The sequence below is a fragment of the Asterias rubens genome, chromosome 15, assembly GCF_902459465.1.
Source record: "Asterias rubens chromosome 15, eAstRub1.3, whole genome shotgun sequence".
In the NCBI taxonomy this organism is placed as follows: domain Eukaryota; kingdom Metazoa; phylum Echinodermata; class Asteroidea; order Forcipulatida; family Asteriidae; genus Asterias; species Asterias rubens.
The window spans coordinates 5,061,923-5,087,793 of NC_047076.1; the positions used below are offsets into that span (position 1 = coordinate 5,061,923).

General features: G+C 38.1%; 1 protein-coding gene across 3 annotated transcripts in view; it reads left to right on the plus strand.

The window, feature by feature from the left end:
- Nucleotides 1–7,214, plus strand: part of LOC117299789 (coiled-coil domain-containing protein CG32809-like) — a 56,143-nt gene extending 48,929 nt beyond the window's left edge. For 2 of the 3 annotated variants that reach the window (XM_033783306.1, XM_033783307.1), the window contains exons 19-20: nt 906–1,018; nt 3,255–7,214. In XM_033783306.1, the coding sequence (XP_033639197.1) occupies nt 906–1,018; nt 3,255–3,708 (567 nt within the window). In that variant the 3' untranslated portion in view covers nt 3,709–7,214. Of the gene's footprint in view, nt 1–905; nt 1,019–1,699; nt 1,754–3,254 lie in introns of all 3 variants that reach the window. The other variant, XM_033783308.1, reaches the window with a different exon arrangement.
- Nucleotides 7,215–25,871: the final 18,657 nt, after the last annotated feature.

The following is a 25,871-nucleotide window of genomic DNA, read 5'->3' on the forward strand; positions in this document are numbered from 1 at the left end:
TTAGCTTACACATGCTACTGGCCAAAATTTCATGCCACATACATTGCTTGTGACTGATATTTAGCTGTTGTTTACTTAGCGTAACAATTGAGTGGAGCCTTGGCCGGTAATCTGGTTGCAATGATTTTTTTGCTTAAGCAAAATTTTATGCTTAAGCAGCACTATGAAATTGGGCCCAGGAGACAACAGCTATATAGACAATAATGTTCACCACTTAACGATTGCTAATAGTTAGACTTAGTGCACAAAATAAATCGTAGAAATGCTTCACTCCGTGCTGCTTTAACAGACATATACTCACTGCTTTCCTTGACCCTAATTTACCTAACTTTCTTGGCTTTCTCCAGAAATGTGTATTATCTGTAGAAGATTTAAAATTTAAACATTTAAATCATTCAGTATAACATCAACAGTGATCAGTATACAGCCATTCTGTGGAAGTTGCTTGTTGAGTCAAGAGACACTGGGGCACTAACCCAACCCAGATACATTTCAGGATTATCTTGGCAAACTTCTCTTTTTCTTTCATGTGATTTTCCCTGTGTTATTGTGGTTGTTAAGTAAATTGAAGACAAAGTTACCGTGTTTGAATGAATTACCATATTTGAATATTTATAAATACACCCAAACATAATTAGTAATACCAAGCGGCCTAATTGTTTGCCCAAATCAATTCTGAAAATGAACTATGAATTATTCAACATGACTGCATTTACAACTTGTTTGATTTGTCAAGTAGTAACTTCAAATTTCCATAACTAAATATTCATGAGTGGATTATTCATGAGTAAAAATGAACCATGAAATATTCAACACTGCTTCCCTTAAAACTCTTTTGATTTGTCAAGAAAAAATTTCCATAACTAAATATTCATGAATGTATTATCATATGATTTTGCCTGCAGGTATCGAGCTACACAAAGCAAACCGTAGTGTACAGAGTCGGCCCCAAACCCTACCAGTCTAATTCCCTTGAACGTGGTGGAAACATCGCCACGAGAGAAATCATTGCTGACAGGTGAGTCTTAGGAAATAGCACCCTCTGTTGAAAAGGGGCACTCAGAAATAGTCACAGAAAGAGAACATGGAAAATGGCCAGTTGTCGTTAGACTAGTACCTGTTGTTATTAGACTGGTACTCGCTTTTTCCTGTTCTGAACCGAAAATGCCATCAAACTGCTGACTAGTGCTGCCTTGGTTCATCCCAAGTGAATAGTATTTCTTGAGTGATAATGCCGTCTTGTGATCAAATGTTTACTAAGGGTCGTACATGTACGATTTAGGACACAATGGTACATCAAATTTATCATGTATGATAATGTTGGTTTTGGAATACATAAAAGAGATCTACATGTACGAACATGACACAGACAGAGTTCAAAAGAAAAACAAATGAACATTTTTCTTTTAGATGACTTCAATCGAATGCTGTCTTGTCAGCATTTCTTTCTCTGAACCCCTTCTCAAGGTTGATTAATAAGTTGATATGTGTTTGATCTATAGAATCATGAAAACTTGTGCGTTATCAAGAACTGTCTTACTCTTGTCTTCCTGACGTTTTTATAATACAACATTCTCTCAATTAAAAATATTTTCCTGATTGTTACTTATAACTTTTTCTCTTTATTTCTTTTGATCCTTTCCCATAATCACCTACAAATGATGTTGCTTTCTAAACTCTTCCTGTTTAATTCTCTCAGAGCTTGAAAACTCGCCGGTTCACCAGCCAGATAAAAACAAAACTCTCTCACCTTGTACGTTCCTCTGTCGCTGTTTTTGAAAAATGCTGTGCTGACTGTTGGCTTGTCTAGTCTTCTGATCTTAACCTTTGACCTTAATCTGGGTTGTTTTAAACCCATGATTCTAACATTTTAAAACAAAAGTTTAACTTTGTCCTTTTTTATGTTGCCAATTTGACAATTTGCACTACCAGAGCCGCCAACTCTCCTTGATACTGCAGAAAGTTCCCTGAAAATAAACCACTTATTCCATGGTCTGGGCCCAATTTCATAGCGCTGCTAAGCAAAAAAAATTTGCTTAGCATGAAATTTCTCCCTTGATAAAAACAGGATTACCAACCAATTTTCCACGTGATTTTTAGGATAAGCAAACAACAGCTGAAGACCAGTACAAGCAACAAGGATGAAATTTCATGCTAAGCAAACTTTTGTGCTTAGCAGCTCTATGAAATTGGGACCTGTAGAACAAATTGGATACTCTCCCTGATTGTATAGAAACTTCCCCCCCCCATAATGTTGCAATGCCATTCTAAATATCTCCCTGATTTAATGTTCTCAATCCCCTGATTGAGTGGTGCAAATGTTGAAAGCTCTGCACTAAATGTGAATATGTTTGAACTGACTAAAAAAATATCAAAAATAACAATTTTCTGCACTAAATGTTAATATATTTGAATTGACTAAAAAAAATATCAAAAATAACAGTTTAAAATTCTGTGAGTTTATTTTTTTTTTAATGTGTTTTATGTATCAATTAGTTCAGAAAGGTGGATAGATTGTTTTACTGGTTTAGAGTTGATTCAGTCCACATTGTTAAAAACAAATACTTTTTAAAAGATTCTTGAAGTTGTATGTGGTCACTGGTGATTCTGCTTGCTTACTGTGGGTTTCTGTGGCTTTTCTGTGTTAACTTTGTGCGTTTCTGAGTTTAAAAACTCTATGACATGTTCAAGTTGTGTTGTTGATGCTTTCTTTTTCAAGAAGGTGATTGCATGAAATAAGCTTACCCTTTTACACAGTTATTGGTTGGAGTTAATTGGTGTTATGTTTTTTAGTTTTTTATTTAGAAGTTAAAAATGTGAAAAAATGACACTTCAGGTTTTATCAAGGGATTAATTTTTTTTTTTTTTTATACTTCAGAAATTAGAATTAGCTGTTGCAAACAACTTACCAACCAAAAGGACCTATGGTACAAATGAAAGAGAGAAACAAAAGGAAAGACTCTGGTAGGGTCCAAACATCAGGCCATTTTACTATTTGTTTGCATTTTTAAATACTTTTTTTCAACTGTCGAGTCCAATTGTTCTCTAACCCGAAATACTGATGCATGTGGTGATAAACTTTAAGTAAAAGTTGTCTCAGCACTCCATCTTGACTTTGCTTGACACCGTGTGTTTTCCCTTTGTTTATCTTAAATTGTTAAGATTTGCTACAGTTTTGCATGATCTAAAATGCCTGTGATTGCTCACTGCTCTCCCCTCCGTTTCTCACCCCGTTTTCCCCCTCCCTCCAATAGCATCCCCGTCACCAATGGTATGGTCCACCAGCCAGTCTTCTCCCAGCTCAAATTGCATGAGATGGCTCCCCGGAACTTTGCAACCAAGGCCAAGGCGGGGGTGGTGACTTCCCCTCAGCCTGTGAATGAGAACAGCACGGAGGAAAAATCCAACTTAAACAAGAACACAGTCCATCCCAATGGAAACCATAATACAGTCGCCAATGGGAAAAACAACACAACTATCGATCATGCAAAAACAGACAGCCCCAAACAAGTGATAACCAATGGAGGTGGTAAGAAACCAGTTAATAATGGCAACAACAAGAGCCCAGGGGGACCAGAGAAAGAGGTTGTGACGACAACTGAGAAGGAGGTTGTCCAGAAATTAAACGCTGTGAACGGAAAACACAACGGAAAGCCAGAGTTGAAGACTGTCTACACTAAAAAGCTTGAAGAGACTTTTATCTTCTAGAAGTCTTCTATTCAAAAGCTTACACTTTGTGGCGATTGCATGGTTCCCTGTCTACACAATGGGATTTATACATCTAAATCTCATCTCACTGATAGGAATCAGACTCATGTTCTTTTGTTTCTTGCTGGCACTGGACACTTTTGGTAATTGTCAGAGACCAGTATTCCCACTTGGTGTATCCCAACATATGCATAAAACAACAACCTGTTAAAATGTCGACTCAATTTGTCCTTAAAGTTGCAAGAGAATGAAGGGGAAAAAACCTCACTTGTTGCTCAAACAGCTCTCCATTTCTCGTTACCAAGTAAGTTTTCTTGCTAACAGTTATTTTGAGTAATTACCAGTAATGTCTGGTACCTTTAATGCAAATTATAGACCTTTCTTTTGTGGATGACACTGTCAACCTGCAGTTGGCAAAAGTGAGGGCTGCCAGCCTTCACTGCAAACAATATAATGTACAATCTACGAACAATCTATCTCCAGGCCCTAAAAGCTGTTTTTAAGAGAATTCTTAATCCATATATCCAACTCTTTAAATTTCATTAAATTACTCTCTGAAATTTGTAAACTCCCTGTCAAAGTTTTGAACAGGACTCTTAAAGGTTTTCATATTTTAAGGTAACCCTAACTTCTAAATGAAAACAATCAATAGAACCTATGCAAGATGAATATGTAATGTTATTATATACAAAAATAAGCACTGATTCTGATAGTTAATTTCATTCAAACTTTGCCTTGTTTACCATTGTTTTCTCCCTAAAAGTTGTAAATCCTTTTTTTTTAATCAAAACTATTCTTATATAGTTCTTAATTTGTTCACAGACATGATGAACAAATTATGTAAATTATGTACATAGCTGCATGAATATTCAAATTGAATAACCTGTTATGCAAACACTGTCTGTCTGTAATAACTTGATATCTTTAACTATTTCAAAACTATAACTTATAACTGTCCAAGTGTTTAATATTGACAAGTGAAGTATTGGAATCAACTAAAACTGTAAGGCCGAGTGAGCGGCTAAGGCTACGGCTAGACTTCTGCATCGTCATGCATTTAAGTTTAGGACGTCCTTAGCAACAGCTGTAGCCGTAGCTGTAGATAAAAATTCGGATACGACTAAGCTCGAGTCCATGATTGTTTTAATGGCCCCAAGGCTGTGTCAGAAGTGTCGGCTATGGCTTTGGCTGTTGCTAAGGGTGTTACTAAGGCAGCCTATCATTCAACACATGCTAACTTGGTGATCTAGTCGAAGTCACTAATTCAGAAATAAGTTGCTCCAAATTGTCTTGAGGGGAGTTGAGCAGCTATGAAAGGAGAGTGCAGGTCAAAATTTTGAATAAAAATAATCTGATCTATAGAGCTTATTCTTCTCTCCATAATTGGAACAGCAGAAAGGGGGGAACACTATTTTTCTACAGAAAATAATGCATAATTTATAGAACTCGTTAACCCTGACACATCAAAGTTTGTATTTTGAACGTTCGGTTGAGGGGAACGCCAATTAGAAAAGCCGAATTCAATATTTCCTCTAACACAAAACTAATTTGCGTAGCAGTTTATGGCAAAATGAAAAGTTATAAGTGTACATTATTTGGGCAGAAGATGCTTTTAATTAGCAATACCTTCATATATTTATTGCTGGCTGTTGGCCTAAGATATATTTTATACAAACCTTTAAAAAAAAGGAAAACTTGAATACTGGTAATTCTTGGTGAGTTTTAATTGTCGTTTAATTTGTACATAGATATTAAAGTGTGTGTAAGTTAATGGTGATAGAAATTTAAGTATCTGACTGATTACTGGTAAGTGTTGAGTAGAAATTGTGTGTATCGATTTCGCTTCAGTAGTTTGGTTGAAAATGGCGTTTTCGGCTTGACCCTTGCAGCTTTCGATCATAGATGATGGTGGCTTTTATTACTTTGGGGTAAATTAAGACGAGGCTTAATTTGTTATTTTGTTTACGGAAAAATAAGATGAGAATATATCAAGCTTTGCTCATTTTGTGGTCGGCATTTTTTTTTCTCTGAGCAAAAGTGGGTTGAAAGGCTCAAGACAATCACACTATTTTAACAGCGCCCTCTGTTGAGCTGTAGTTACCTAGTGACAGCTTTTACACATTGAATTCATCATTATTGTCGATTTTTGTTTTCACAGATCACATTTTTTGTACAATACAGTCTACAACAACTTCTTTACATGAGGAAACATCCAGTTTTATACTCCTTTAAGTATAAGCTACAGATGAAGTGCGCCCTGATTGTAAAAAGTGAAATTATGTATACATTTACTCAGTTTGATCCCTAATAATAAATTGTGATTAGTAGTAAGTTTTCCAAAGCCTGGTGGCGGTAGCAATAATTGTACGTAATGCTGAATGAAAACAATATTTTTTAAGTGGACACATTGTGTTGATGTTTTCTGATTGATTTTGGTGCCTTGTATATTGCAAAGTATTTGTGAAATTTAAACCACAATAGTTGATAAAGTTTCAGGTTGTGGTTTTCTGATTATATCTACTTTTTAAACAAGTTTAAAAACGAATTTCGTTCAGAACCTTAAACTTTAAAAAACAAAGATCAGTACAAATGAAGTAAAGCTAATTGTCATGACTTGTTTGCTCTACTCAACTTCTACCACCATTTTAAGCCCCTTGTGGTTTTGATTTTAAATAATAATGGTAAAGCGTAGCCCAGGTGTTCATCAAAATTCTAGCCCAAGTGCTTATCAAAGCCTTCCCCCAAGTGTTTATCAAAGGCTAAGCCCAAGTGCTTATCAAAGCCTAGCCAAGTGTTTATCAACGCCTAGCCAAAGGGCTTATCAACAAAGCCTATCCAAGTGCTTATCAAAGTCTATCCCAAGTGTTTATCAAAGCCTAGCCAAGTGATTATCAAAGCCTTGTCCAAGTGTTTATCAAAGGCTAAGCCTAAGTGCTTATCAAAACCTAGCCAAGTGCTTATCAAAGCCTAGCCAAATGCTTATTAAAGCCTAGCCAAGTGCTTATCGAAGCCTAGTCCAAGTGTTTAACAAAGGCTAATCCCAAGTGTTTCTCAAAGCCAAGCACAAGTGTTTCTCAGAGTCAAACCCAATTGGTTTAATTTGACTTGCCTCGTTCTAATAAATAATTCTTGAATCCAAATCCATTTTTATTCAATAGTGACTTATCTCCACAGAACATATGGATACCTTTTAATTATAAAGGGTTTGACCACCAAGTTTGATGCAAACAATGGTATATAAACTATTGCCATTTTCATTTCATTGTGCCTTCAAAGTTTTAGCAAACAAATAAACACAACAATCTTCCAAACTTGCGATACCTCTTTATTGAAACACATTTATGGCTACCTGAAAAAGCTGAAATTCTGTACATAGTATAAATAAGGCAATGTTGAATTTTTGTATAGATAAAAGTCTGAGCAGACAGCAGTGTTTTAGTTTTCTAAATGATTGATAACTGATTGATAACTGATTGTAGAGATTAAATGTTTTCAGCTGACCTCCATTTCTTGTGAGTTTCTTTGTGTTTTATAATTACCTTATATTGTATGTTAAAGACAGTGGACACTTTCGGCACAGAAACAAAAAAGTAGTTCACAGATTTACGAATAACTTACAGGGTTTACAGAAGGTATTGGTGACAGACCTGTGAAAATTTGAGCTCAATTGGTCATCAGAGTTGGGAGAAAATGAAAAGAAAAAAAACACCCTTTTTGGACGAATTTGTGTGCTTTCAGATAGGAAAGAAGACTTCTAGCTAGATGTCTTTTATTATTTTAGTGAGAAATTACCTCTATTTCAAAATCTATGCTACCGTTTCTTACAATGTTTTATACTATCAACAGCTCTCCAATGCTCATTACCAAGTCGGTATTTAAGTTAATATTTGTTTTGAGTAATTACCAAGATGTACCTTCCCTTTCACACAGTCCATCATCTGAAACATTTTACTTCATGCTGCTTATTTTGATTGCCTGCTGATTGATGATGAAAAAAAAATGTTTGTTGTTCGTAAAGGAAACGTAAATTATTTAGTAAAATCTTTACTTTCATATAATTGTGAGACCAGGACTGTCAAAAAGTACGAGTCCACTTTATATTCATAATATTCTGCAGCGCGGACAATATTTATCTTTGTTTGTTATTTTTTTGTTTTTGCTTTGGGGAAGATTTTGAAACCAAAACAAGTATTTTGACATTTTGCATTTGGTTTCTTAAATGTTTTTGATTATCAGGTATTGTTTTTTTTTTCACATGCAATTAATGTACATTTTGTTTTTGTTCTTGAACTACCCGGCCACTGTTAAATTATGTTTCTTTTACAATGTTTACAAGACACAAGTTTGTTCTTGACACTTCTTCTTTTATGCAAAACTGTAACTCTCAAACTGCTAAGAACACCAGTGTCGCAAGGGATTATGACCCCAGTGTGTATTTCCCCTACTTCTAGAACTACAAGGCTCCCCTGTAATACCCTTTTAAGTTCCAGAGTGTCCCGCCACCCCCCCCCCCAACCCCTCCCCTCCATAGGCTAGGGGCCTACAGTAATTAATTAACATGGGCTGAAGGAAGTTGTGTCAGAAGAGGGCGCTATCAAATTAATCGTCGGACCTTTTCGCATCCTCGGCTTTGGATTCGGCTGCCGAATCCTCGGCTTTGGATTCCGTCCTCTCGTCTGAAGCCCCGAGCGCGTACGCGGGGCCAAGCTAGCCTGAGCAAAATCTGGAGCCAAGCCGTGTATTCGAAAATGGGCTCAGCTCTATGGGACAGAACCTTCTACCACACCAGTTCTGTTTTATCTAATTGATTATTGAATGCAAGTCAAATCACGTATTTTACCCATTGCTTTGACATTAATATAGAACGATCAAAATGTTAATGGGGTTATTTAAACCGCCTATAAGTGTAACTTAAGAGTGGTACAAATTTGTTGTCGGTGCGATCAGCAAATAAAGAGAAGTTAGTTTACTTTGCTGTCCTTTGTTGGAAGTAATTTTTTTAAGTGATATTGTTGTCTTTGAACCATGCTCAAAATGCGAAGAAATATCCCCTTCTCACAAGTTATTCCCATACTTTAACACGCTAACTTGTTTCTCTTGTACAGAAAGGCCCCTCGAAAGAGTTCCTAAGGTTCCAAGCACACAATGAGAGTATAATGGGGTATACACCATGCCTCATATCGAACACTAGTACCCCACAAGAGACTGCAAATAATAAAGTGTTATACCTTCCCTGCAATAGCATTGGATGCATGGGTTTCTTCCGTTTGGAAACACCATGGCTTGTGTTCCGTGGACTTAAACTCACAGTCTGCTGCGGTATCTTGTGGCAAGACAGGATCCATTTGGGTAGGCGTGTAAAGTAAGAGATGATTGTATTGCCAATAGACCCTTGCATTGACCGCCATATTTGGTGAACTTATGCACGCATGAAAGGATATCACTTGGCTGAGATTGTGACGGCGCGAACACGCAATCACTTTTCCATCAAAGATGGTGGTCAATGACGTCATGTGCAATCCATCTATACACTGGCCCAGTTCGAAAATGTAGCTCCGGCCTGGGACCGTCGGTGTCGCATGCAATTATGCCTCTTTGCAATACTATCCGGAGGACATTATTGCATATGCAATAATGTCCGCCGGACGGTTTTGCATATGCAATTGTGTCCGCTCGGACACAACTAACTATGCAGTAGTGTCCGCCCCTGTGCAAAACCGTCCTTGCAGTAAATTAAACGCCCTTGGTCGACGGAACACTTTCGCCATTTTTTTTACAAGGTAAATGCATGTCATGAATGACATGGGAAATGTTCGGCCGTTGGGTGCTGTTCGCTGCAATCATAATACGTGAATATTCATGATGCATATACGTAGGTTCAGTGCATGCACGCTCGCTTACGCGCGCAAATACATGTACAGTCATATACATGTCCGCCGGACGGTTTTTTGCAAAGCCCACGATTGCATATGCAAAAGTGTCCGGAGCGGACAGTTTTGCATGGCGGACACAATTGCATCTGATTAATTTTGAACCTGCGCATTCAACACATAGCTTCGAAATCCAAGCAAGTGCCCCCCCCCCCGCCCTCCAATTACTGGAAGAAGTTGATTAAAAAGAGGGTGCTATCAGACGTTTTTTCTTACAATTCGCCGTATGGGAAGACAATCTCTGGGATGCAATTGCCACATGCTGTAGTGCTTTTCAATGGGAATTTTGTGTTCTTCTAAATCGATTCAAAAGGGGAACATTATTTTTTGAGGATGGCAATTTTGATGTCCATTAACAAAAGTCGCCTCCGCTCCAGGATGCAGAGTCTCCTATTTCCAAAGGCTCCTGCCACACAAGAGACCAAGCTTCGAAACATGTGTTGTGCCCAGTACTCGTCCGGAACAATTGTAATAGACCTTTCCAGTGCTGATAAACATGGTGCGTCAGTTGGCATGGGCGGCCGATTGTTAGCAAAATAAATTTGTGACAAAATTCAATATTTTCTTAACCAATCAATGAGCCGAAATTTTTCTTAAGATTTGTTGATTTGTTTCCAACAAGTGCAACTTGCTTTTGAATGTGTTACATTTCTACAAACTATGGCTATTTGTTTTTTATTTGCATTTATGGCTTTCCATAGTTTTTCATCCCGGTAGGCAAAAACTCGGGCTGTGACGTTGCAATAGAAAGCTTTTTACGACGAGCACTTTTGCGGGGTCAATGTCATCGTTGTTATAATACATATTGCAAATTGGCGGGAAAAAGCAGGTGAATCTTTAACAATTCCCGCGTAAAGATTATTGGCATGATGGGCCCGTGTTCAAAATGCATTAGGAAGCCGAGGTCACGGGCAAAAGAGATTTCCAGAACACAAACACCAAACAAAAGGGTCGGGATTAATTGCGTCTACCAAAGGAAATAACTCTATGCAACCATCATTAACAGATTAATTCATCTGCAAATACAAAATTTCAAAGTGGAAATTAAGCCATTCACGGTGTTTTGAAATGTATTTTGTAAATGATTTAGTGCTAGGGATATTGGTGGTACAATGTAAAGTGCAAACGTCGTGTGAATACACGCAGATGTGGCGAGCTTTTTTAAGACTTGAGATTTTCTACTTCTCTTTGTATGGAAATGGATATTGTTAATTTTTAACGTCACCTTTGGTATGTGAAAACAAATTGAGAGCAGTTGAAGTAACACAGTGACGAGGAGATGGACTATAGTTACGTATTGTGTGCTTAAAAATGTGCCCTTAGGTGAAATTTATGTTGAGTTTGCATAGGTCTTAATGTAGATGCACTCTGTTATGTGCCTAAATAGATTTTGCTTTAACATTATCATCAAAGTTGTCAGAGTATACCAAAATATTATTTTTACACTTAGTAGGGCTAATCTTATCTGCCATTCAAAACTTTTCCGTCACTTCTATGAACAAAGTGGTTCAGGCCTGCATGGGACCAATGACGCAGAGCATGTTGCTATGTAATGCTGTGCTGCAAAACTAAAACGAGCAGGATACCAGTCACACGCAGCAAAACAAAATGAGCAGGATACCAGTCACAATGATGGTAAATAGTTTGGTTGTTCATTTTATTCTGAATTCTGAGACCCTATTATTTAGCACCTTATAAGGGTTTACAAGGTGCTACGGCGCATACAGCAACACATGGGACCAACGGCTTTACGTCCCATCCGAAGGACGAGGCAATGGTTAAGTGTCTTGCTTAAGGACACAAGTGTCACGGCTGGGGATTCGAACACACACTCTGCTGAGTGATACGATGGTATCAATACATCATAAATCTTAAAAGCAAGTGATCGGGCCTACTATGATCTTGGGGTGGAACAAAGAAAACATGACTAGAGTGGGACTGTGGGACCTCCGGATTAACGTGCATGATCCGATCATTTTGAACCAAAGTTAGCGGCAATGTTAAATTGTTAGACTGCACAACCAAACGCACACAGTCTCTGGCACCCTGTGTGTGCAAAATTCATACTAACATCCGGGAATGTGTCAGAATGATACAACCAGCTTGTTAACGGCAAAACCTTGACTATGTGAAGGACATTGTTCCATAATATGCCGCAATGGATCTTAAACAACAACAGATCGGTGAGCTAAAATAAGATGCTCGGGACAGCTGCTTTTGAAGGAAGATGCGTCGCCCGGACTATGCATTATTAATTTCTCTAAAGTAGGATCTCTTTTTAATTATTGATGAACTTTCGGTTTAATTTAAAATGTATGACAAGCGTACATCCAATAAGAGACATGACGGAAAGGCCGTTGTGTATGCAAGCTTGAAACCGCTCGTCTCGTGCCTTTAAAGATGTATATTTTGGCTTTACTTAAACGTTAGGTGCACCAAGGCTTAACTTTCAAGTTTTGCAGGGCCCAATGTCATGTTTTTCTACTTTTTTTGGGGGGGGGGGTGGGGGTAGGGGGGCCAAAGACATTTTTGTTGGGGGGGTCCAGATTAAAAGTATCAACATCTTCATTATGTATTTGTTCGATCTCATATTTGGGGTTTGTGTGGGGCAAGGGATCTGAGCGGAGGAGGCACCCCGTACCCTCTGGTTCCCACTGGTATGAGTCTCTATGCTGGGCTGAACGGATAAGAACACCGAACTCAAGCTCTCGTGTTTCTGATCAGCAGAGTGTGGGTTCGAGTCCCAGTCGTGACACTTATATCAAGACACTCAGCAATTATGATTCGTCCTTCGGATGGGATGCAAAGCCGTTGGTTCCGTGTTGTGTAACGCACGTAAAATAACTTAACGATGAGGGGTTTCACCCCAGGGACCCTGGTTTGCTTGGCGGCATATTGTGCCACAGCACTTTGCAATGGTACTATCAAAAGAATATGTCCCATACTCCAAAAACGTTGCTCCACTATCACCTTGCAGGACAGAAAAAAACGCTTTGATGCGCACCTACGGTGATAAAACCCAGTATTATTACATCATGTAAGCGCATCTCTGAAATAAAGTACGTTTACCCGTTCATTGAGCTTCATAGACAAAGATACATCACATTACAGTGATTCCCCCGCCAAAAAGAAACCGCCTGTTTGAATAGTTCTAATTATATACAAATCACCATCGACAACCTGCCTGGAACGGCGAGTGGTGGTTGGTAAAGGCAGCTGGACGACCGTGGTTTCAGGGTCGATAAATCAAGCCAAATACCAGGCCCGTTCCATAGAGCTGCTTGAGAACAACAAAATCTTGCTTACCAGAATAAGGTTACCAGCCAAACTACCATGCCACGTGTTCAATGTTTGACTGATATCCTGCTAATTTCTGCTCAGCACTTTTTGTGCGGAACTATGAAATTGGGCACTGATCTGATTTTTTCAGAAAAACTATTGCTCGCGCATAAAATCGGATGGCGTTAAAAACTATGTCTACCTTGCTTAAAACATGAATTTCAAGTCAGGAGTAGGCCTACATGTTGCAATAGACACATTGAAACGACGCAAGCCAAAAACAGTCTCCTTTACTTATGTCAATGAAGAGCTATCATTGGCTGAGACGTATACACATATTTCAAATATTCAACCTGTGGAGACATATTTTGTTCTTTCCTTGTCCCTGTACTTCAGATTTTGAGACGTTGTACACAGAATTCCTTGTGGAGCACCCAGGTCTTTAGAACTTCCCTATGGAGTCCTGTTATTTTCCCCTTTTTGTTTTGTCCTTGGTCTCCAGGAGGTACAGAATATGAGAGCACGTTTCGATTGTTTAATATCAAATATAGTGCCAATGCAACGGTTTACACACTGAGTGTAGTAAGACACAATAGCGTTATGGAAAAGTGAGTTCACGCTCGGCACTCGGACATTCATAAGCACCATTAGACGGTTCCAACGGTCAAAACCCGTTTATGGGCGGGGTAGAGCTGGAGTAATGTCAGAGTGTTTCTTTCTCGGCAGTATACATTAGTCACAGACTAATCATAAAATTCATGAAATAATTGTTTGTGTTTAAGTTTGTGAATAGAGCATTTATGGATATGGTGACCGTTTCTGTTGCGTAGGCTTAGAGCAGCAGGGGAATGCTGGACCGTCTTTGTTTTACTGTATGCAACACCAACCATGAACACCAACCTATTACATCGTTGCGGTACCCGCTGCCAAAACATAGGATTCGAACTGCCTCTAGCTGCCGGGCAACCTCGGTAGTCTAGTTGGTAAGACACTGCTCTAGAATTGCAAGGGTCGTGGGTTCGAATCCCACCTGAGTAATATGCCTGTGATATTTGTTCACAGGACTCGGGGAAGTATTGAGTATACAGTGCTAACACACATCGGTGTATGTGGGTAAAAAACAAAAACAAAAAAGAAAAAAAATTAATATTCTTTATCCCCGATGCAAACTTAACATCTTAGTAAACCAACCATGACCAAAAGTGAATGACCACCGATGGAATAACAATACTCTAATGTAGTCAGAATAATTCCTCTATCTTGATTTATTTGATGCAGTGATGCAGATCCATAGCGGTTATTTCACTGTACTGCTTCCACTGGTAATTTGGGAACCAGTGATTCCGAAATGCTGTAATGTTCTTCTAATTTTAGAAAGTGCTTACTTTATAAATAATATTTAAAAAAAACAGTTAATGCAAAATAATTTGTAATTTTTGACCGACTCACTGCTTTGATTTTCTATGGCCTACTTTTTTTGGTAAGAAGAAGATCGGCCCAATTCTATAAAGCCTGTAAGCAACGCTTAGCAGAAATAGGTTACCAGCATTGTTTTGGCTGGTGTCCCACTCAATTTTTGCTAAGCAAAGAAATTTGTCAAGCATTATTTTCCCAACCGAGTGATGTTCCTGTGATTTTTTTCACAGAACTCGGGAAAGTACACAGTATACAGTGCTAACAGTACACACATCAGTGTAAATGGGTAAAAACCAAAATGAATATTCTTTATCCCCGATGCAAAATGTGTCAAGCAGTACTTTCTGCTTTTCAGCTTTATTAAATTGGGCCCTGGTAGGGACGTCAAGAACCACGACTCTTCAAGAGCCATCACTGTTATTTAAAAGTCTTGTGACCTGCACATTCGGTTCTGAACCACACACCATGATGGATCACCAATACTCAGCTGAGAGCAGAATGCGATGGGGTGGATTTCACAAAGATAGTCCTAACTTAGGACTAGTCCTAGGCAATGCTAAGAGATAGGTCAGTCCTAAGTTAGGATGAGTTACTGGTCCTAACTTAGGACCAGTCCTATCTCTTAGCATTGCCTAGGACTAGTCTTAAGTTAGGACTACCTTTGTGAAATCCACCCTGGAGACATTGCTGAATAAGCCACTTGCGTGTTAGATTTGAATGTTGTCAGGTACAATGACGTGCTTGATCACAAGTTACCACTTAAATTTGAATTCATTAGACTAGAGACAGTTGCTATGTCACATGATTAGGGACAAGCTTTTGCGTAGTTACGTAAGAGACGGTGAACACCCATGTACTGACCTGTTATCATTACCATATTATATGAATATTCATAAAAACAACCTGCATAACACACCACTGTAAAATAGCTGCAGTTTATACAGTTTCAAATCAAAGATTTGCCACTTTCTCATAAATTTCAACAGAAATATCATTATTTCTTCGAATTTTATTGTTAAGAAATATATCCAATGTGGACATAAAATAAACTTTGAAGCAAAATACAATCTTCAAATTGAAAATTGGAAATGAATGTTTGGCAACCATGGGATCTGGGAGGAGGCGTTTTAGTTAGACTGTTTCTCATCATTCTAAACCTCACCTCACTCAGTAGAAATATCACTGACCTGCTTTCTTCAAAATAAGAAGCAGTAAGTGTATGATGAGTGGCTAATATGACTTTCATGAGTTTATACGAAGCCTGGGTCCTCGTTCGGTCCGATCTTGGGTTCAAACTCTGACCAAATTTCTACTGATTGAGGACATTTTCAATTGCCATTGAAATAACAATATTATAAACCACAAGGACATATACGAAGAGTCATTGAAATTCCTTACAATTGCAAAATGGCGATACTGATTCAAAAAGAAAAGATGATGAAAGGGAACAAACCTGAATCCTGGAGTTTTTGTTTACAAGATCATATCCCACATTCTTGGTATAAACAGTAATATAACGAGGAAGTTTGTGCATTGTACTTTCCACATCTCTTTTAACACTTTGTGTAACGACGAGATAATATGCCCTACTTCCTTACACCCCCGAAGACTGTAACAAATTACAAGATCACAAAATACAAGATCACACAGTTCAACATTCTTGGTCTAAAAACATTAACATATATAAGTATGTGCATTGTTTTTTCCACATCTCTTATATAACTCCGTGTAAGGACGAGATAACACGCTCTATTTCCTTAATACACCCCTGAATCCTAGAATTTGTTTTAACAAGATCATGAGTCCCACATTCTTGGTCTAAAAACAGTAACAGATAGAAGTTGGTGCATTGTATTTCCCCATCTTTTTTAATACTCCGTGTAACGACGCGATAAAATGTCTCTATCACTTTTTGAACGCAGGCTGCGCAGGCGTTAAGTACTTCCATTGAAACGACTCACAAACGACAGGTGTTTTTGACAAAGGGTATCGCTGAAGCTTTCTTTGTTCATTTCCGGATTAGGGGAGGCTGTAGACAACTTGATGTAACTGGGATTGTGGGCGCACCAGCTACGATCTGTAGGAAGGCAGGTGTTTTGTGGTGTTCAGCAATCGTTACTTTGGCACACTGGCTGTGCGGAGATGCTTCTCATTAAGGGCATTGGATGGTCGCAAGATGGAGGAAATTGACTTCCTTTGGGTCCGCACAGTGCAGTTCCATCATCGTGTGAATACACGATGATTCGGGGATGGTGTGAACAATGCGATAAAATCTCAGATATGAGTTACCAATGGAACAATACCCAACACGGTAAATGGATGGCCTTGAGTTTGTCATTGTTCCATTGAAGATGATTTTTTTCTGAGTTAAAGAGAAAGAGAGAGAGAGACCGACCACTGGGGATGACTTCAACGCAAGGTCATTGGACGAAACACCTCAAAATCTGGTGACGCAATTAGCATCATTTATCCCAACCAAAGGAAACTGTCGACCAATTTGAAATGCTTCTTCAATAATGCACGCTGTTTTCCTGTCACCTCAGGAACACCACAGTGCACCGAGTTTCCTGAGATACTTTCCCCCCTCTTGGCTATAAAACCAGCGTGCCGCGGCTGGTGTGAGCACACAGCTGGCGTTGAAGGGTCTACATAACAGTCATCATCTACCGGCGCGGACTTGGCGCGTTGTTGCCGCTTCAAACTACGGAGTAAAAACACTTATCAACTTGGTGCGCGAGAGCCAGAGAGACGGCAAAAAAAAACCACCAATATTTAATAGTTTTAACTTGAAACTTTGCTTGGTGGAAATATGATAATGTAAGGTTTGTGGTAACACCATGTAATGACAATCAGCATCAGAGTCCATCTTTCTCCAGAAGACGATCAGCTCATACTGGTCGAAACGTCGAGTTGAAACCAACGGTTCTTTTTAGATACTCTCTAAACGAGTTGCGGTGGTTCTGAAAAGAACCGTTGGTTTCAACTCAAAGTTTCGATCAGTATGCGCTGATTTTCTTCTGGAGAAAGCTGGACTTTGATGATGCATGCAGATTATCATTACATGGTGTTACCACAAACCTTACTTTATAGATTGGACTATAAATTATGCCAGAGAAATTCTAAACAAAACCGTTTTGTTATATCAATTCCTTCATTTGAAAGTTACATCAGATTTATAGATCAACAGTACATCTGATACTTTCAAAGATTAATTCAAAAGTACCATTGACTGTTGTTCAGAAAAGCACATAAAATGCAAAATCGATAGTGAATGTGCGGTAAGTTTCCAAGCGTGAATTTACGGAAGGCTTAATATTGACTCCATCATGTGACGATCATGGTCTCCAGTGGTCTCCTTTTTGACTGAGACGACGTCTTGGTGCTATTTCTCGAGAGGGATATGTGAACCAACACTAGACAACAAACGTTAGGTGGCACCGAAATAAGGTAAGGCTTAACGTCGGTTCATACTTTCTGCAAATGCGAATGCGATACGAATTTTTAAGTCACAAATTCGCAACGAATAATGGTTACTTCTGTACAAGAGGAAAAGAGTGCGTTCAAGTATTATTATTAAGTATGGGAACATTTCGAGGAGGGAAACCCCCATCCGCGGCCTATATCGAGCAAAGCAACTGCGCAACATTCGGCTGACATAGGTCGACTATAATCGAATTCATGTCATATATCACTTGAACATGCTTTAAGAAACAAAGGCACATACCAAAAACTAATTGTGTAGCTTGGTTGATAACATTACCGATGTACATTTATTCGCAAGTATTCTGACGCTCACGTTACATTGGGTGCGTTCGTTTAGCTTCCCTGGATCAACCCCGGTCTGCCCCGGTACGTTCGAATAGCTGTGACGGGGCTCACCCCGTCAGCCCCCAGTGCCCTGCTTGTGGAGTGGGTCACTTGGGGTGACCTGAGGTGCATGCCGTCACCACGAGAGGACGAGTGTGATCGTTCGATTAGCTCTTGTCAGGGGCTCACCCGAGTGAGCACCGCGGGGTAGACCCAGGGAAGCTAAACGAACGCACCCACTGAGTATTACCCCGATCCTTGGGCCGTTTCACTCCTCATCTCAGCTCCCTGTGCACAGAGAGCCGAGATTTTTATGGAGTATAGCCTATGTTTCCTATAACCAGTCAAGCTTAATCAATCACAGACAAGAAACACATGTTACCCCACAGGTACCCATTTACTCCGGGGTGAAGAGAAGCAATTCAGTAAATTGCCCAATGACACAATTGTCACTATCACCAGAACTCCAAGCTCGTTGCACTAGGCCTCGTAGCCTATTTTGGCAATACTTACTATTGAGGAAGTTTAGACACCATGTATTGTGAAATCCCATACATTGAGAGTTATTTATAGTATAGTCTTTCGAAATGTACATTGTGTTTTTTTACGAAACAATCAGATTGAAGTACTCTTTCAATTTCACTATAATACTTTAGTTCATTCCATTTTAGCATAGGGTCTAGTTCTTCATCAATTTGTTTTTCACGGTAATAAACCGATTCATACCTTTACTTTAATCTTATAAAAGAACGTATTACAAAATTGTTAAGAAAAAAACTCGTATAAAATCAAAGATTTACATAAAACTTAAGACGGTCTAATGATGATGATAGTAGAAAAATTTATAAAATTTATTTCCCGTTTGGAGGTTATCGCTCATAGTGAGCGTTTTATTAAATTTTATTTTAAATCGATGTCATGCAAAATGTGTAATCGTCCCCCCCCCCACTATTTTCTCGTGACCCAGATGGCCGGTTGGTCTCAAACTTATACAGGTTTGTCAGTTTACGTATGGTAGTATACATCAAGTGCTTATAAAAACTGCCACCAACTGTTTTGTTAGCAAAAACCGATTCTGTAATGTTCCTTTAAGATAATCACAGTATAAAACACCATACGATCTTGGTATGTTGGACCTCTATGCAATGTTTCAGCATACGTACGTATGTAAGGTGTATGTAAATTAATCACGCACCAGACACACAGCTACGTGATTGGCCAAAAGTAACAAGGGGCGTGGCTTATATTCGATACGCGATCGTGCGCATGTCTGAAAGGAAACGGTGTAAGGGGAATACTAAAAGTAAAATAATATGATTGATAATGATTGAATGTTAAAACTGTTTTTAATATCAATATAAACCACAAGGGAAACTGACTGGGTAAATTTTGAAATGATTTTTTTGGGGTTGAACAAAGAATTGACTAGAGTGGGATTCGAACCAACGACCTCCGGAAACATGTTTTTAATATCAGAAGCTTGATACCATTAGCACGTAAAAAGAAACTATTATTTCGTTTAGTTCATCAAGTAGATTGCCGGAGTAAAGTATTGTTGTACACAAGATGAGATCCCTTTTTAATTTGTACTAAACATTAAAATGTACCACAACCTTAATTGTTAATTATTTTCTATTTATTCATCGAAACTACCAAATTGTTTGGCTCAAAACCTGTGCTTGGAACCATGTTCCTTGCAAGCCACAAGTCTTTATTCTATCAGTTTGGCTAATCCAATTCTTCGGTATGTTACCTTATGTAACACATTCCGTCATTGTCCGTTCTTTCGCCACACCCGAGTGCACACATTATATTTGTTGTGTCCCTGTGGATACATCTTTTGCCCTTTTCTTTGTCCCTGTAGTTAAGAACATTCCGTAGAGTTTATACACAAATTTCCTTGTGGAGAAACCAGGCCTTTAAAATTCCTTTATGGAGACCCATTGTTTTTCCCTTTTCTGTTTTATTTTTTATCCGGTTTACATAAGGCATAGTGCATTAAATCGCTATGACTCTAAACCCATAGACGTTCTTTGCATTTTATTTTTTACTTAAGCATTGTGGGATACCTTGCAAAAGTGGTATTGTTTCGGGCGGGCCCAGCGTGCAAAACCTGTCAATACAAATCGTTTTGTTCGTTCGGCTCGCGTCAAATCATGACCACGTTTCTACGAAATTCTGCAAACCGACGGCAATTTTTTCACCACAACAAGGAACTATCTAAAGACCATGGAGGAAGAAATAATTAAGAAGGCTTCTTGTTCCCTGTGGAGTCAGGCTTGTGGTAGAATTTGAGAATTACAGTTGGAGACCTGACGAGGATTTACAGCAACTTGAGCCCGTGGAGGTAACCATTTTGAATTTTGTTTTCATAGAGTCGTGCGTAAAAACGCACATAGCCGCCTGCATGTAAATTTTGAGCACATTGATTTGCCCTGTTTGTGTTTCTGCATGTGAAGTTTGAGCACATTAATTTAGCATGTTCGGGTTTGAACGAATACCTGCCAGGGACAGTTTACCTTGTGGTTTATTACTTGATATTTAATTTGACATGGATTCATCTAATGTCTAAGTAGTCTCTGCCCAAGACTATGGCGCTTGATTCTGGATAGTGTACTACGCGCAGTTGTAAATCAGTGTAGTCTAGATTTCAAGCTCCCAGTTAACTAAATCATACCGTACCGGGCGCGCTTTGGCGATTTGGAACTGCGCGTAGTACACTATCCAGAATCAAGCACCATAGTCTTGGGCCAAGACTAATGTCCAAGGGACTATTTATCGCTGTGGAAGAACAGTCAATAAACTATACATTAAATAGAAACACCGAGTTGGTGACCGTCCTTGTCTTGGACCTCAAAGTTTAGCTCCCTCCGGCCGTGAAATTCCCCTCAATCTTGTTATATTATTTTGTCTAGTCTTTTGATAATTAATATCAATTCATCATTGATTTGTTAGCCAATGTTTCTTTTTTAAAGGCACTTGAAACTATTGGCAATTGCTTAAAATAACCCTTAGCATAAAAAACTTACTTGGTAACTATTATTATTAATGGTAACTATTAATGGAGAGCTGTCCTGTTGATAGTATAAAACATTGTAAAATCATGTAGATTTTGAGAAAGAGGTAATTTCTCACTCAGTAACCTTTTTTCTTACAATGTTCTCTGGCATCTTCGATGGATAACTTTCCGTATGGCGCCACCACTTTTTCACTCATTTTTACAAAAAGGGATATTTCAATCAGGTAAATAAGTTCCCTTTATTATTTCACATCGAATGAAAAAGTGGTGGCGCCATACGGAAACTTTTCCTCTTCGATGACCAATTGAGTCTAAATTTTGACAGATCTTTGTTATTTTCCTCATGGGGATACACCACGTGATGAGCCTACTGTATGTTGACAATTGACAATGTACAATACAATAACAAATCTGCATGTCATATATCCAAATGTCAATTCTGCAAGGTGGTGTTATTTTTGTCTCACTATATATCCCTATTGTATATAATGTTTCTTCTGAATGAAACAACATCCTACAATTGGGAAGATTCAATCAATTATGTGTCAGTTTCACCTGCTATGGGGTGTGATGTTGGCAGGTTGGCTGTTGATGTACAGTCAGGATGTGACCACTGATGTTAAACAGAATAACATTTTGTGATTTATTTAAAACCTCTTTGGGTGAGACAAAGAGACCGACTGGAAATTGGAATCCAATTAACTTTTTCACAGGTGGTACTTTAAAAAAATAAAAAATCTGTGATAATTTTGATTTGTTGTTGTAATGAGGACCAGGTGGGGAATGGATGCATACTGCTATACCATTAACTTTATTATTTTATAAAGTGTCTACCCCAAAACCATTAACATCTTTTATTTATTTTCAAGATTTGCAAATTGTGATGATTTGTTTTGGACTTTTGACCAGTCTTGTTTGCGCCACTGATTGATTTTGTATTTGTTATTTGTGCCACTGATTTATTTGTTATTTGTTATTTGTAAAGTATTTACATAATTCAGATTATAACTTGTATTGCCCCTTCACTCAAACTGCCTGTAAGCATTGTGTTTGGTGTTTTTCATAATTACTTTATTATATTGCCCAAGTTCTTGATACATGTGCACTTGATTGTTAATTTAAATAATATTGTTACCATTAGACTAACTTGATTTGTACAAAAAATATTTTATTTTATATAAGACTGTCATACCTGTTAGTTACTTACCACCATTGTCCGCATCCGCATACCTTGAACAATCACACAGACACACATTGACAAAAATTCATTTCCCAAACAAACATTTATTTTCCAGAAAACAAAAAGTAAATTATATATCACACAAAACAACAACTCCATGTCAACATTTGTACATGATTAATGCAATAATGTCACATGATCAAGTTACAGCACTAACACTGAATTAATACAAAGTTAAGACTATGACCACAACTTCCCTTATCAATTTAAAATTTCTTAACACTTACTAAAATATTCATATACAAGTTTTAATTGTGATAAGGCCGAGTGAAAAAAAAAACATGTTTCAAGTCCGGGTTTTTCAAAAAAAGAAGAGGGGCTTTTTATTTTTTATTTTTTATTTCAAGATGGCCGCCATTCTTTGTTAAAATTTCAAATATCCATTGTTTTTTCTACTGCTGAAATACACAAAACATAAATGAAACAATTTAGTCGAGGCATTCAGACAAGACATTCAGATTGTTTTTGCTGAGATCATTTAAAATAACCCTATTTAAAAAAAAAAAAAAAAAATGTGCATAAAAAAATAAAATAAAAAAGGAGGCGGCCTGTAAAAAGGAAGCGGGCGGGGACGCGAAACATGTTTTTTTTTTTACTTGGCCTAATGGGTCACATGGTTCATAACATGGATAATATTTTTAGCCAGCTCTATCAAAATGTCCCCTCACTAAGTGAAAGACAATCCTACATGTACACCATTTTGAGATATGGAGGGTGCTTTCGTTTAGCTTCCCTGGGTCTACCCCGGTCTGCCCTGGTACGTTCGAATAGCTTTGACGGGGCTCACCCGGGTCAGCCCCCAGTGCCCTGCTTGTTGTGGAGTGGGTCACTTGGGGGTGACCTGAGGTGCATGCCGTCACCACGAGAGGGCGAGTGTGATCGTTCGATTAGCTCTTGTAAGGGGCTCACCCGATTGGGAGCACCGCAGGGTAGACCCAGGGAAGCTAAACAAACGCACCCATAGTGGACACATTATAATCGCACTGTTTGGTTTGGGTAAATCCTTTAAATATGTACATATAAAAGCACCCAAACTAAACAGTGTACTCTTATGGAAGGCTATTATAGGTCTTGAACTTCGCTCTTGTAGGGGCACAGCAATTTTTCTCTGGTAAGGGGCACTCTACGAGGAAAATGTAAGTTTGCGTTGGAACTTTGCAAAGGGCACCACGGCAAAAGCACAGGGCACCACGGCATGCGCAATTGCAATGGGTGCTGTGGATTATTTCAGGTCTTGTATAAACAGTGGCTTATATACGCCTTTCTTAATATTTATGCATGAGGTACGTCACAATGCTAATCCAAAACGAGGCGATGGGCGCAGCCACTGCAAGTGATGGGGGACGTGCGCCCATAGCCTCATTTTGGGTAAGAATTTTGACGTCATGCATAAATATTAAGAGAGGCGTATAGCGCTTATATCAAGGCACTTCTATATCTCAAGGTGCTTCAACATTTTCCTGCAAGGTATGTGGAGCTACACTTTGTTTAAACTATAAGACTATTTACATAGTCACCATGTAATGGTTTACAAGTTGGTGTGGTGCAATATGCAGCCAATCACACCGGGGCTGACCCCTTCTCTTTTTGATAAGTGCACCAGCCGTCGATTTCACCAAACTCTTTCTAACTTAGGATTAATCTTAGGACTTAGGACAAGTTCAATTCCGTATCCAAATACGTAGGACGCATTGAACTCATCCTAACTTAGGACGGGTTACTCATCCTAACTTGAGATAGGATTGATCCTAGCGTTTCGTGAAATCAACTGCAGATTCTTTTAACTACTTTACACAACACACATGGTTGTGGGAACTGTTCAGTATATCAATATTCAAAATTTAAACCAATAATTCCAATAATACTTTCTTTAAAATTGATTAGTTTCTTCCCTATACACAAGAACCAATACCTAAATTTAAATTTAAGGCACTTTTTAAAACTATGAAGTTAGGTTAATTTATGTACACTGCTCGGATTTGGTTGTTTATACACTACAGCATTAACAGTTATGAAATGCATTGTAAGCAACGTTCAAACTAACTCTGACACAACACTCAACCAGACAAACCAATTCTTCTTTGGGAACATTTTAATGATTGTACTTTTGTACCTGTTTTGTAATTGTTCCTGTTTCCAGTGTGTCCCTCATTGGCAGACTTTACATTTCTTCTTATAAGGGTAGTAATCTAGCCAATTAAAACTCTTACTCTGCATACATCCACTGCCAAGGACTCCGTTCTTCTTCCGATAAAACTTGGCTTAAAGATGCTATGTCAGATTTTTGGCCGATTTGACCCAAAAGTTTTGATTTAAAATTCAATAGGTATTTTGATGGGGGTCGAGAAAGTTACAAGCTTTCATTTGAGCCATTGCTCGAAAAAAGTCCACCAATTATTAGTAGCAGTGAAATAAAGTGCTCAAATTATATCACGACAATATATCACGTAACCAATTCTTATGTGTTTTATAAGAAACGTTTTAAATTTTTGTCATGGTTCCTGACCATTAAAAGTAAAAGTTAAACTTTTTTTTCGTTAGAGCGGGTGATACTCTTTGAAATACCATTCACTCAAAAAATTTTTTTTTTTAATGTTTGGGGCCAAAAATCTGACAGAGCATCTTTAACACTCATGAATCTAGATTAACTTATGGCAAACACGCCTTCTCACACTCTGCTGCTGAACTTTGGAATAATCTCCCAATTAATGTTCGTAAATCTTCTTGTGTTGTTACTTATAAGAAAAAACTCAGAACCTATCTCTTTCCTAAATAGTAGATTAATTATTTGTTTCTTGCAAGTTTTAATTTGTCCTTTTCTTTGTTTATGCGCTTTGATCATGTTTTGGAAAAGCGCAATAAAAATGCCTTTTATTATTATTTTTTTATTTTATACATCTAAAAAAAGACCTTATTGCTTTTTTACCTTTTCTCCAATCCACAAAGTTTCATTTAGTAAAAAAACATTGTAGATTTGTATTAAATATCGTGCAATTACCATCCCTTCCAAAGATAACAGCTGATACACAAGCCAATTCTTACCACAAGTGAGAAAGGGAACAAAACAAACTTAAAGTTATCAACTTAATGTTGTCAACTACCTTATTATAATTAGTATGCCATACTTATAGTCTGTCAGTATCCCCCATTAATTTAAACACACAATCGTTACAACTTTCCATCACCTTTTACAAAACGTAAGTTGCTTTTGGGCTGCAATGTTATTATTACTATAATGTCCAAAACCAAACTAACCAACTACAGCAGCCCGAAACAAACACAACAATTCAGACCAAATATGTTGAACTGTCTAATTTTTATCACACTAGACAACTATACAAACCACACTTCTATAAGCTAATCAACATAATAATTATCAAAATAGAATTTCTGATGAATTTACAACAAATGGACATTAAAAAAAAAGGCACAAAATATATTATTTTTGATGAAACTTTGTATGGCTTTATGA